The sequence below is a fragment of the Mobula hypostoma genome, chromosome 18 (genome assembly GCF_963921235.1).
Source record: "Mobula hypostoma chromosome 18, sMobHyp1.1, whole genome shotgun sequence".
In the NCBI taxonomy this organism is placed as follows: domain Eukaryota; kingdom Metazoa; phylum Chordata; class Chondrichthyes; order Myliobatiformes; family Myliobatidae; genus Mobula; species Mobula hypostoma.
Genome location: NC_086114.1, coordinates 54,585,806 through 54,600,246, shown reverse-complemented (window position 1 = coordinate 54,600,246; position 14,441 = coordinate 54,585,806). Strand labels below are relative to the sequence as shown.

The window sequence follows — 14,441 nt, the reverse complement described above, 5'->3', positions numbered from 1 at the left end:
ATGCTGGAAATTCAAGCAACACACATAAAAGTTGCTGGTGAACGCAGCAGGCCAGGCAGCATCTCTAGGAAGAGGTGCAGTCGACGTTTCAGGCCGAGACCCTTCGTTAGTCCTGACGAAGGGTCTCGGCCTGAAACGTCGACTGCACCTCTTCCTAGAGATGCTGCCTGGCCTGCTGCGTTCACCAGCAACTTTTATGTGTGTTGCTGGAAGAGTAGTAGATGAGTTTTTGGCAAATATCTTTTAACTACTTGTGCTTGGAAGGTAGTTGTGGTAGTTTTGCTTGCTTTACAGTTTACTGGAACTTGCTGCGTGCAGATTGTCTTCTGTGTAATATTGCAACAATAACTGAGCTTCAAAAAAACTTCATTGTTATATTATGTAGAGATCTGTGACAAATATGATTATATGATATATATGTACAGTATCTGAAATTCATCTTATGGAAATGTTTGATGAAATTCAATAAAAAATAAATTACAGAAAAACTTCATTGTTGGAAAGCATTATAAGGCATCTCGAGTTCATGAACGGCAATATATTAATACAAATTTTTATTTTCTACTTATGATTTCATGCTTCTGATTGCTCTTCAGTCAAACATGTACCATTTATGAACCATTTTTGCTATTGCAAAGTGGAGAAACCCAACCAAATTTCACACAGCAGGATACTCCAACAAAAATGCGATAAGTAATCAGATAATTAAATAAAGCAGGAAAATATCTGGTTGGATTTTGTAGGCAGAAAACTTTGCTTAATTTTCTGGCTGAAATCAATACCTTAAAGCATCTTTCCTATTGCATGAAAGCCTTGAGATGGAGGATTAAGAACATAAGGTGTATCTTCCTTGGATATGCAATGCACCCAGAATTCTTTAAGCAATAGTTAGTCCCTTTTCGTGTAGTTTGGAATTTATTCATTTCCCATCTCAATAAAAAGCACACATAATTTTATTAGATATTGCTCTTTATTTCCATTTTGGAAAAGAATTATTCCTTCATAAATATTTTATTTCTAGAATTCTAAGATCAGATAATCTGTTCTTTACTTAACAGGATAGGCCAACATGAATGAGATAAGTAATATATATATAATGCTTCATAAATAATGTACTTTTGGGTGACGAATGCATAGGAATGTGAAATTCACCTCATCTTTCTCGATTTTTTTTGTGTGGGGAGTGGGATTTGGGGATTGTTATGCCTGATCTGTTTTTGTTTGTTTTTTTTTGTGTGGGAGGAGAGATTTGGGGGTCGATGTGCTTGTTCCAATTTTGTTTGTATTTTTTTTGTGCCGGGAGGGGGGATTTGGGAGTTGATCTTTCTCTTCTTTCTTGGTTTCATGGCTAGCCAGAGAAGAAGATTTTTAGAGTTGTATACTTTGATAACAAATGAACCTTTGAAACTTTGAAATATAGTAAAATATAGAAAATAAAGGCATGCATTATAGTGTCTTGAACCAACTGCTGTAATTAGAGAAGCAAAATACCAAGTACGGTTGTGAACTTGTGTCTCATAGTTAAATTCTAGCTGCTTGCTTTTGCATGTCAGTCGCTCAAGGAATTTGAATGAGGTATTGGAAAGTGAATAAAATACTTTAAAAGAGGGCATATCACTTTCAGTAAGACTTTGCATGCAATTCCTTCCAGTTCAACATTTTCTGTGCAAAAACTCCCAACTGATGTGCAAATAAAGTCTGTGGTATTAATATCTCCTTTTTGCCTGCTTCACTTTCCCTGTCCAGTTCCTTGGCACTGAGAATCAGCGCAGCTATCAAGCATTGTACACCGCTAATAAGATGGTAAACGCCTGTGATGTTGCAGACCCTAACACCTTTGCAGAAGTGCACAGAATAGCCAATGCTTTCCTTCAGCAAAAGAATGGGGAAAGTCAACATGTGGTGCATGCAATGGGACACTGCCATATTGATACAGGTCAGAAGAATTTGTAATTAAACACAGAGGTCAGAAAATGTTACCTTTTGCTTTCAAAGTTTATTTAATTTAATTTCCATCGATTAGCACATTCCAGTTACTCTACATACCCGTTCTACACCTTTATTTCTAGTGCAATCTAATTGGTACTGGTTACTGCATTACATTGTAAGAATTTCAAATTTCATTTGTAACCTATTTCAGTACTACTATCTGATTCCAGTCTGTCATTTAATTTACTACACTAGTGTCTAATACACTAGGAATTATGATGTTATTACTGTAACAAAGCCTGACTAATTAAAGATCTGAGCACTTCAAGCATCTGTATAGAAGCATTTGGTACCTGGGATACGTTGCTTGTGGACTATACTGTATGAGGGAAGATATCACTGCCGTTGTGGAGAATGCTATCAGGCAATGGATCAAACTAGCAAATAAGAAAACTGCATTTGGTGAAAATCTAAAATAACATAAAATGGATGAAGTATTCTGGGGAGGCAGTATCTGTGAAAATGGAAATGGGGTTAATGTTTCAGGATTGTAGACCTTTCATCAGAGCTGGGAAAGGAGAAAACCAGGTTAATTTTGATGTAGGGTCTTTGTCTTGAAACATCAGCTCGATTTCTCCTTCCACAGATGGTGTCTGATTACTGAGTGCCCCTATGCTTTTACAAAGACACAGGACTTAAGGTGCTTGGAAGTAGGTACAGAGGAGATGTCAGGAGTAAGTTTTTTACGCAGAGAGTGGTGGGTGTGTCGAATGGGCTACTGCCAACGGTGGTGGAGGCGGATGCGATAGTGTCTTTTAAGAGATTCCTGGATAGGTACGTGGAGCTTAGAAAAATAAAGGGTTATGGGTAACCCTAGGTAATTTCTAAGTAAGTGCATGTTCGGCACAGCATTGTGGGCCGAAGGGCCTGTACTGTGCTGTAGGTTTTTCTATGAGACTGCAGGTGTGGAATCTGGAACAACAACCAATCTGATGGAAGAACTCTACGTGTTGAGCAGCATCTGTGAAAGGAAAGGAATTGTCAATGTTTTGGGTCCTGATGCAAGGTTTTAACCTGAAACATCCAACAATTCCTTTCCTTCCAGTGTTTTTATGTCTGGCCAGAAGTGTTGTCTCCCTGTCATTAGTCTGTATTTGCTGACAGTAATCCTTGTTAAATGTTCACCTCAGTTCCATATAAAGAGCAATTACCTGAATCAGAAAGTTCAAATCCCACTTTAGGGTAAACAGACAACCTGCTAGAGGAGCTCGGGGAGGGTGGGGTAAAGCAGCATCTGTGGGGTGAGGGGTGGAAAGAAAATACATGCATTAGGACTGTAATTAGAGGGAAGATGGCTGGTATAAAGAGGAGGGGTGGCAAGACAAGAGCCTGAGGTGATGGTAGACCGAGGACGGGTGAAGGATAATGGTGAGGGATAGAGTTGAGAAACAGGCAGGTGAATGATAGGTGGAGGCAGACAAAAAGAAAGAGGCAGATGGAGCCAGGAGGGATGAGGGTGAAGGTGGAGGCAGCTGTTGAAGGGTGATAAGCAGGAGAACAAAGGCTGCCATTGCTGGACTCTGATAAGTAAGGGTGAGGTGCGAATGCAGGGGTACAAAGCAAATACTCTACAGAGGACTAGTATCAGAATGGGGAGATTAGCGGAGATGGAATTAGCGGCCCAGTATCAGAATGGGGAGATTAGCGGAGATGGAAATTGTTTCAGCTGCCTTTTTCGTTTGCCTCCATCTATCATCCACCTGCCACTATCTCCCAGCTACATTCCTTCCCTCCCCTGCCTGGCTCCATCTGTCCATCATCCTGCACCCTCCTCAGTTAACGAATCACATCAGGCTCCTGTCTTGCCGCTCCCTCTTTATACTAGCCATCTCCCTTCTCTACTCTCATTCCAGTGCATGGTATCCAGCCAAAATCTTGATAATTCCTTCCTCCCCACAGCTGCTGCTTGACCTGCTGTTCCTCCAGCAATATTGTTTGTTGCTCCAGATTCCAGCATCTGCAGTCTCTGGTGTGTTCTTTGCCAGTGTGCTGTATTGTACAGTGTTTCAGTTTATTGATGAGATATAAACTGATGTCTTGTCTCAGGTAGACCAAAAACAATCTTGCAATCTAATTTGAAGAAGGGCACAGAATTTCCCCAGCACCAAGCATCTCTTGGGTAACGTGTAAACTGTGGATATTTGATCAGCCAAGCAGACAGCAGTGTGATGATGCTGTATGCTTAGCGGCATTACATCAGTGACTGCACTTAATTCCCAAGCCCTTTAGGGTAGCCCTGCAATTAGAGAAGATCCTTTTCATTCATCAGTCTGCCACTCTTCTACATGATTTGCTAAAATTAAACATACAGGAGCAGCCAACAATTAAGAACTCTACCGTGAGAAGATTTAAGTACAAGGGAAAAGATTGTTGAATCAGAGGGAATGAGGAATTGTTGTGTCCTGTGTTTCACGGAGATACAGCTTACTCCAAACTCACCAGATTCTGCAATCAGATCGGAAGGTTTCTCAATACATGGGATAAACTGAACTGATTCAGAGAAGGCAGAAAGAGGAGTCTGTGTTTCATGATAAGCTCTCTGTGGTGCTCGGATGTGGCAGCTTTGTCATACTCTTGTTTCCCTGACCTGGAACATCTGATGATTAAATCCAACTATTGTACTTACCAAGGGGGTTCTCCTCCATAATCCTGACTGCAGTTGACATACCACTAAAGGCCAGTGGTAATCAGGCACTCGAGATATTGTATGGTGCCGTCAGCAGACGTGGAACAGTCCACCCTGTCACATTTCAAATCGTAGTCTGGGACTTCATCAGCATATAACCTGCACACTATGGTTCCAACACATTAGACCACTGCCATGCTTCGGTAAGGAATGCCAACCGTTCCATGCCCAGACCACATTTCAGGAAATCCGGTCACTTGGCTGTCCTTCTCCACCTGCATACAGGCAGACGCTATAGAGCAAGTCTGCAGAGATGAGAACAACAGAAAGGTAGTTGTTGGGGGCAGAGGAGTGGCTATGGGATTGCTTCAAGTCTGCGGACTGGGCACGTTACAGAGTAACATGCATGCATGGCTAGGCATGTTACATAGAAACACAAACATAGAAAACCTACAGCACAATACAGGCCCTTCGGCCCACAATGCTGTGCCGAACAGGTCCTTACTTTAGAAATTAGCTAGGGTTACCCATAGCCCTCTATTTTTCTAAGCTCCATGTACCTATCCAGGAGTCTCTTAAAAGACCCTATCTTTTCCACCTCCATCACTGACAGCCCATTCCACGGACTCACCACTCTCTGCGTTAAAAAACAACAACTACTTACCCCTGACATCTCCTCTGTATCTACTTCCAAGCACCTTAAATCTGTGCCCTCTCATGTCAGCCATTTTAGCCCTGGGAAAAAGCCTCTGACTATCCACACGATCAATGCTCCTCATCATCTTATACACCTCTATCAGGTCACCTCTCATCCTCCGTCACTCCAAGGAGAAACGGCCAAGTTCACTCAACCTATTCTCATAAGGCATGCTCCCCAATCCAGCAACATCCTTGTAAATCTCCTCTGCATCCTTCCTATGGTTTCCACATCCTTCCTGTAGTGAGGTGACCAGAACTGAGCACAGTACTCCAAGTGGGGTCTGACCAGGGTCCTATATAGCTGTAACATTACCTCTCTGTTCTTGAACTCAATCCCATGGTTGATGAAGGCCAATGCACCGTATGCCTTCTTAACCACAGGGTCAACCTGCACAGCAGCTTTGAGTGTCCTATGGACTTGGACCCCAAGAACCCTCTGATCGTCTACATTGCCAAAAGTCTTACCATTAATACTATATTCTGCCATCATATTTGACCTATCAAAATGAACCACCTCACCCTTATCTGGATTGAACTCCATCTGCCACTTCTCAGCCCAGTTTTGCCTCCTATCAGTCTCCTGCTGTAACCTCTGACAGCCCTCCACACTATCTACAACACCCTCAACCTTTGTGTCATCAGCAAACTTACCAACCCTTCCCTCTATTTCCTCATCCAGGTCATTTATAAAAACCAGGAAGAGAAGGGGTTCCAGAACAGATCCTTGAGGCACACCACTGGTCACTGACCTCCATGCAGAATATGACCTGTCTACAACCACTCTTTGCCTTCTGTGGGCAAGCCAATCTTGAGATGTTCAAGGACTCATCTGAGAATACACCATGGTTGTCACGTTCATTATAAAAACAGTCGTAGACGAGTGTGTCCCCACAAAATCATTTAGTCTTCCCCAATCAGAAGCCCTGGCTGAATCATGAGATCTGCAATCTGCTGAGAGCCAGATTGGCGGCATTCAGACCTGGTGACCAAATGAGATACAAGAGATCTGGGGATGATCTCCAGTTATTTCACAGGTGAAGTTGCAATTGACTTGTGCTTGACAACTGTGACAGGGTTTGAATGTTATTGCCTTCTACAAAGTGAAACTAAGCGACATAGGTGACTACAAGCATTTGTTTCCAGATGAGCTGAATACTTTCTACGCTTACTTTGACAGTCAAAACGTGGAGGAATCCTCTCGAACTCCCACAGCCCCCAGTGACCCTGTGATTTCAGTCTCCGGGGCTGCCGTGAGAGCATCCTTCAGGAGGGTGAACCCACAGAAAGAATCCGGTCCAACTGTGGTACCTGGCCAAGTACTAAAGAAAGATGTGAGCTGATCAATTGGCTAGAGTGTTCACTGATATCTTTAACTTCTCCTTTGGCAGTCTGAGGTACCCACCTGCTTCAAGCAGGCTTCAGTTATACCAGTGCCCAAGAAGACCGTGGTAATCTACCTCAATGACTATCGTTCGGTAGCACTTACATCCACTGTGATGAAGTGCTTTGAAAAGTTGGTGATGAGACATAACAACTCCGGTCTGAGAAGTGATTTGTATCCATTCCAGTTTGCCTATCTGAACAACAGGTCCAAAGCAGCTGTTATTTCCTTGGCTATTCACTCAACACGGGAACATCTGGACAGTGGAGAGGCATACATGAGGATGCTGTTTATCGACTACAGCCTGGCAGACCCAATAAGCTTCAAGACCTTGACCTCAATACCTCTTTGTGCGATTGGATCCTCGATTTCCTCACTTGCAGACCCCAGTCAGTTAGGGTTGGCAACAACGTCTCCACAATCACCATCAGCACAGGTACACCACAAGGCTGTGTGCTTAGTCCTCTGCTCTGCTAGGTTTATACTTATGACTGTGAGGCTAAGCACACTTTGGAAGACATTTAAGTTTGCTGACAACACCACTGTTGTTGGCTGAATCAAAGGTAGTGACAAATCAGCGTACAGGAGGGAGATTGAAGGTCTGACTGAGTGGTGCCACAACAGCAACCTCTCATTCAATGTCAGCGAGACCAAGGAGCTGATTATTGACTTCAGGAGAGGAAACCAGAGATCCGTGAGCCAGTCCTCACTGGGGGATTGAGGTGGAGCGGGTCAGCAACTTTAAATTCCTCAGTGTTATAGTTTCAGAGGATCTGTGCTGGGCGCAGCACATAAGTGTCATTACAAATAAAGCACGGCAGCGCCTCTACTTCCTTGGATATTGGCAAAGGTTTGGCACGACATCTAAAACTTCAGCAAACTGTTATAGATGTGTGGTGGAGAGTACATTTACAGATGACAATGCCATCGTAGCTCACTCTGCGGGGGATCTGCAGTGCATACAGGCTCCTGGGACCTGATCTAAATGTCAAGAAAACCCAAGTCCTGCACCAACCTGCTGCAGATCAAGCTCCTAAACCTCCAAGCATCCAAGTTGACAACATCCCTCTGGAAAACACTGATAATTTCCCGTACCTTGGCAGGCTTCTTCCTTCAAGAGCCAGCATTGACCTAGAAATAAATCGCAGAATAGGCTGTGCAAGTGGAGCTTTACCAAGCTCTGAATGAGTGTTTTTGAAGATTGGGATATCAAGACCAACACTAAGATTCTGGTCTATAAAGCTATAGTCCTCCCTGCCTTACTATATAGAGCAGAGTCATGGACAACATACAGTAGGTGCATAAAATCCCTAGAAACTTACCATCAAAGATGCCTTCGAAAGATTCTGAGAGTTAGCTGGAAGAACAGGTGTACTCACTCCAGCATCCTGGAGAAAGCCAGCATTAACTCCATAACCACAATTGTGACTCAACACCAATCGCGATGGGTCGGCCACATCATCTATATGCCTGACTCCCGCCTCCCTAAACAACTCCTGTTCGGCCAACTCAAGGATGCAAGGTGCACTCCTGGAGGACAGGAAAAGCAATTCAAGGACAATATCAAGACCCACCTGAGGAAGTGCCACATCAACCTGAATGGATGGGAGAGATTAGCACAGGACAGGGAAAGCCGGAGAAGGACTGTCTATGAGGGGACTGCACAGCTTGAAGAATACCTCCACCATTGCCCTGAGTCTAGTTGGCTTCAATGTAAGGAGTGGCTGGGAAAGACCCAACCAGGTACATCCACCACCACTTTGGTGACCTACACCTAACACTGCAATAGGACTTGTGGATCACGGATCGGCCTCTTCAGTCATCTCAAGACCCACAAGTGACCAGATCAACCACCAGGAGAAGAATCTTACCCCACTACGAGTGATTGCTGATGATGATGATGATGATATTTACTAATACATCACAGCCTGGTATGGAAACACCAATGCCCTTGAATGGAAAATCCTACAAAAAGTAGTAGATACAGTCCAGCCCAGCCCTCCCCACTATTGACCACATCTACAAGGAGTGCTGTTGCAGGAAAACAGCATCCATCATCAAGGACCTCTACTACCTAGGCCATGCTGTCTCTCATTCCTGCCATCAGGAAGAAGGTACAGAAGCCTCAGGACCCACACCGCCTGGTTTAGAAACAGTTATTACTCCTTAACTATCAGGCTCTTGAACCAGTGGGGATAACTTCACTCAACTTCACTCGCTCCATCACTTAACTGTTCCCACAACCTATGGATTCACTTTCAAGAAATCTTCGTCTGATGTTCTTGATATTTACTGCTTATTTATTTATTAGTATTATTTTTATTTCTTTTGTATTTGCACAGTCTGTTTGCTTTTGCGCGTTAGTTGTTTGTCCATCTTGTTGGGTTTGGTCTTTCACAGATTCGGTTATGTTCTTGGATTTACTGAGTATGCCTGCAAGAAAGCAAATCTTAAGGCAGTATATATGTGTACTTTGATAATAAACTTGCTTTCAACTTTGAAATTTTGTTTGATTGAAATTATATAAAGCCCTAGTGATACCACTGTTGGAGTATTATGTGAAGATTTGGTCTTCTAATACACAGAAGGAATAGTTGTGTTAGCATGGTGTAATCAAGTTTCACCAGGATGATTCCTGGTGTGGATTTCCTTAGAAAGAAATTATGCAGATGGACCAAATTCTCTCTGCAATTTAGAAGAATAAGAGATGATCTCATAAACATACAGTAGAAAATGCTGAGAGAACCTAATATGGTGGTTGCAGGAATGATGTTTCCCCTGACTAGGGTGCCTAGAACCAGAGACAACTGTTGTAAAGCAAGGACTCCCAAGAGACTGCAGATGCTGGAATCCAGAGCAACAAACAATCTGCTGGAGTACCTCAGCTGGGTGAACAGCACTCATGGTGGGTCGGGGGAGGGGTGGAAGAGAAGAAATCCAACATCGAAACTAGTTGGAGAGAGGAGATGGCTAGTATAACGAGAAGAGGGGGAGCGGTGAGATAGAAGCCAGAATGGTTTGTGAAAAATGATGGATAGATCGAGTCAGATTGAGGGGTGTGGTGTTCGGAGACAAGATGCCTGGAGGCAGACAAAAGAGGAATGTGGAGCCAGGTGGGGGAGACGAGTGTGATGGTTGAAGACAACTACTGCAGGGAGATGAGCAGAAATACAAAGAGCTGTCAGTTGTGGAGAAGTAAAGAAGGTGATAATGGACACCACTGGAGTTGAGGAAGGCAGCACCAGATAGAGAAGGAGTGAGGGGCGAAGAGAGATGATGGGTGAAGTGTATGGGTAGTAGGTAGATGAAACTGGGAAGGGAGGGAATGAAATGGGTGAAAGAAAAAAATATGGGTTGGGCCATTGAGAGTTGAGATGAGAACAAATTTCTTCATACAGAGACTGGATATCTTTGTCCCTTCCTACTGAAAAGGCTCAATCACTGATTACTTAATACAAGCAGAATGGATGAAGCTTTTGGATTTAAGCAAATAGAGTGATGTGGCTTGCTGTAGGAAAGTGATGCTGTGGTAGAAATCCTATTAGTCTTTCACCTTGCTTGTCATTATTTTTTAAAAAATTAAACTTCTTTCTGGCTTTCTATTCTGCAGCTGAAACAAACCCACAATTTCCTTTCCCACTATGATATCATCTTGACACCTCTGCTGTCCACTTACTGTAAAAGTAAAAGGTGCCAAAACTGCTCAGGCATAAGTATAGCATAGCCAGTGCTTAACAAAAATAAATTATTGTTGCTTTGATGTATAGACTCTAATCTTGTGGAAAAGTGGGAACGATATTCAGGTCAGGAATTTAGATACACATGAAATTGGGGTACTGATCAATTATCCTTGTCAAACTTCTCACTACAGAAGGCTGATATTCAGCCCATTGTGCACGGTGCATGACAGTTTGTGCTGTTATCTTACTGCTCCAGGTTCTTAGATTCTTTCCTGACCTTCAATGCTGTGTGTGAAATATATACATCCTTGCTGTGACTCCACTGGTCTCTGCTAGGTTCTCTGGTAGTCCTTTGGTATGGATAAGTGGCTAGCAAAAGGGGAGTTGATAGGCACTTGAGAGAGAATAAATTGCAAGATTACAAATGGGAGGGTGGTGGGAAGAAAATGGATTGGAACTCTTGAGATTGCTCTTGGGCACAGAACTGAATGGCCTTGTGTGCTGTAACAAATCAATGCCTCTGCTGGGAAAGTAGCTTCTATTTATCGAATGACTGGTCAGCATTACCTCTCTTGCCTTACCTTTTCTTCTGTTTGATTTCACTTGGCATTACATTCCCACGAGTGTGGAAGGTTAATGGAGGGAAGGCTTTTCCTCTTGGAATTGCCTATTGAGGCAGAAGTCAAGTTAAAACATGAGAATGAATTTTTTCTTGTGTGAGTGAAAAAGTTAAGTTGCCGCACCTTGTATTTGTTGATTGCTGGGAAGGCTGGTGAGGTTGGTCAATCTCCTATATGTGATTGCATCTCATTTCTAAAATGTTTATTTTGCCATTAAACAGCTTGGTTATGGCCGTATGAAGAGACCATTCGGAAGTGTGCTCGGAGCTGGGTGTCTGCACTGCGACTGATGGAGAGAAACCCAAACTTCATTTTTACTTGTTCACAGGTAAAATGGACATTTCTCTTATTTTGATTCTGATGTAATTCTTTTTATTTAATATCGTGCATTGATGACCAATTTCACAGCATTCCCAGCTATCAAAGCACGAGAACATTTGGCACTCTGTTTTGCACATTGTTGAATCTCTTTAGCGGTTCCCAAGCACAAAAGGGCAGCTTCCCCTCATGGCGTATTGTGCTCATTTGGAAATGTATTAGCATTCCTTCATTACTTCCCACCTAGCAATAGATAGCACAGCTGGCTGAGCTGCTGTCTCACAACTTCAGTAACTGGGGGCTCATCTGTGTGGAATTTTGCATGTTCTTTCTGTGACTGTGATTTCCTCCAGGTGTCCTGCTTTCTTCCCACAAGCCAAAGGTGAATGGGTTTCTAGCTTTATTGGTCCTTGCAAACTACCTCTAGTTTATGTGAGTGATAGAACTGATTGGCAGTATTGGTAATGGAAGTGGGTAACAGGGAAAAATCAATGGGGCACTGCTTTATTTTGAATTGGCATATGCTTGATGGGACAAATGGCTTCTTTCTGTGTGGTAAAGAAATATGAGCATGCATGACACATTCCCAGCATTATTCTGCAGCAATTCAAGAACAAGCTTCACCACAATCTTCGTGGATAATTAATGGTGGGTAATAAATACCAGCTTTTACCAATCAATATCTTACACTCGCACTCGCACTCACACACACACACACACACACTCTCTCTCTCTCTCTTTCTCCATGCAGAGCTAATTTTAGCAACGGATATTGCTTCACCGTCATCACATCCTAGATTCCTTTGTCCTTATATCTCTGCATAATTCTTGTGGGAAAATGGTCAGCATAGACGTGGTAGTCTGAAGGGCCTGCTTTGGGGATTTGTCTCTGACTATAATTATCTCTCTATACCGGCATCACATCTGCATCTTTGCTATTACCTTTATGGACCTCTCATCAGTCCCTCAACCTCCTTAAACTCCAAATTGACAATAATTCCACTAAATGTTAGCAGTCCCACTCAGAAACTGGCCCTTTGTCTCTTGAAACTTGATGCACTGGGTCAAATATTTTTGCTGTTGTTTAACAAGCTCACTGTAGCCACCTCTACCTCACACGGTTACCCAATTCTGATCATTTGTCAGACACAAGCCCACCCTGGAAAATATTCTGTGCGTAACAAAATATATTTGTGATACTTGGTTCAAGTTCAAATTCAAGTTTTGTTTTTGTTTCTAAATTAATAGATTAAAATAATTATTGTTTGACTTATGAAATAATTTAGTTGATACTGCTTTGGGCTTTGCAAATATGACGTGAGACTAGTGCCTTTGATTTTCTTTTCATTAGAACTTTGGTAAACAGTGGAAACTGTTAACTGTCTTTCTCTTCTGATATACATTACTCAAGCTTCTACTTTCAAACGCCTGAAGAGCTTTGGGTTTCCTTCTGTGCCAGAAAATAAGCTTGATTAATAACTGTTTATATTCTTGAAAGTGAACATTAAAATTAAGATCTTAACCACAAGAGAGAGTAATAAATAAGTTCTCAAAATGCACATTATTCTTGAGACTGTTTGCATCATTTACAACTTATGAATATACAGCTCATTTATCTCCAACCATAAACTTAACCCTTGATTGCAGAGTAGGTTTCTTCTTGGCTTATTGCCCAAGGACATAGTGCAAGATGTTCGCATCCTGTGCCAAGATCAGATGATTGAACCAGTTGTATCGTGGTTATGCATAAGATGATAAACTTCCTTTGTCATCCAGACTTACGCTTGGAAAAATGAGAGTTGCAGAATGGAATGGAAGCATGACTTCCAGAATCCCTGTGATATCTCACATCAACCTGGACTGGAAATGTGTCGCTACTCCTTCCCTGTCACTGAGTCAGTATTCGGCTGTGCCTTCCATGTGTGGATTGGAGTGGTTCAAAGTATTGTGCACCACACCTTCTTGGAGGCAGTAAATGTTGTCCTTCAGCAGTGTCAGCTAAGTTGTTCCGCGATAAATAATGCCAACATTCCATCATCAATTCACACAGCTCCCTGAAAGTGGCACTGCAAGTAGTAGGGTGGTAAAGAAGATGAATAGCATACCTGCCTTCATTATTGGTATGGGGAGTATAAAGGTCAGGGTGCCACTTTGCAACAGTATGGAACCATGGTCAGGCAGTGTTTGGTGCATTTCTAATTGCCCCATTACAAGGAAGATGTAGAGACTTTGGAGAGGGTTCAGGCAAAGTTCACTAGGCTGTTGCATGGATTAGAGAATATTTCCTATAAGGAGAAATTGGAAAACTTGGATCGTTTTCTCTGGAGAATCAGATTCAATCTGATTGAAAGATACAGTACTGTGCAAGAGTCTTAGGCACCGTAGATTTTTTATGTAAGTTTTGTTTTAGATATTTTTTGCTTGTTTTCTGCATTAGTGTGTCAGTAGAAAAGAGCAAATTTTAGATTTCCAAACATTCATTTCCAAAAAATTAAATGTTTAGAGAAATTTTTGTATTTTGTGAAAGGAAGTAACATATTAAGTGATGATCACTTTTCAAATTAAAAATTTGATTATTTTGTAGGTAATTAGCCCAGTGCATGATTAAACAAAGATAACAAACAGTTGCTAATGATCAATGACATAATGAGTTGAATGAACTAAACTGATTAACTGAAACAGAAACTGGTATAGAAGGAATCAAACTGGGCGAAGGACAACCAAACTAAAAGGCGAGGGATGGCAGATGTGACAGTTTAACCTTAAAATCATTAATTCTTGCACCATGGCAAGAGTGAGTGCAGCAACAAGACACAAGGTGGTCATCCTGCACCAGCAAGCTCTCTCCCAGACAGAAGTTTTGTGGCAGATGGGAGTTTCAAGATGCACTGTCCAGGCTGAGGAAGCACAAAGAAACAGGCAAAGCTGAGGACCAGAAATGCAGCAGTTGGCCACGGAACTTGAGCGCAGCAGACAAGACATACATCGGGTTGGCGTCCCTTCTAATAGGAAGAAGTCCAGCGCTGCTATCAACTCTGAACTCACAGAAACCACTAGAACTCAAGTACACCCCTCTACAGTCTGGAGAAGTCTTGTCAGAATTTGTCTTTGAGGAAGAGTTGCTGCTA

General features: G+C 42.4%; 1 protein-coding gene across 1 annotated transcript in view; it reads left to right on the top strand.

Moving 5' to 3' along the window:
- The window catches only part of man2c1 (mannosidase, alpha, class 2C, member 1), a 123,471-nt gene that overhangs the window by 23,347 nt on the left and 85,683 nt on the right, over positions 1-14,441 (top strand). The window contains exons 6-7 of the mRNA XM_063070910.1: positions 1,747-1,936; positions 11,217-11,323. Coding sequence (XP_062926980.1) covers positions 1,747-1,936; positions 11,217-11,323 — 297 coding nt within the window. The remainder of the gene's footprint in view (positions 1-1,746; positions 1,937-11,216; positions 11,324-14,441) is intronic.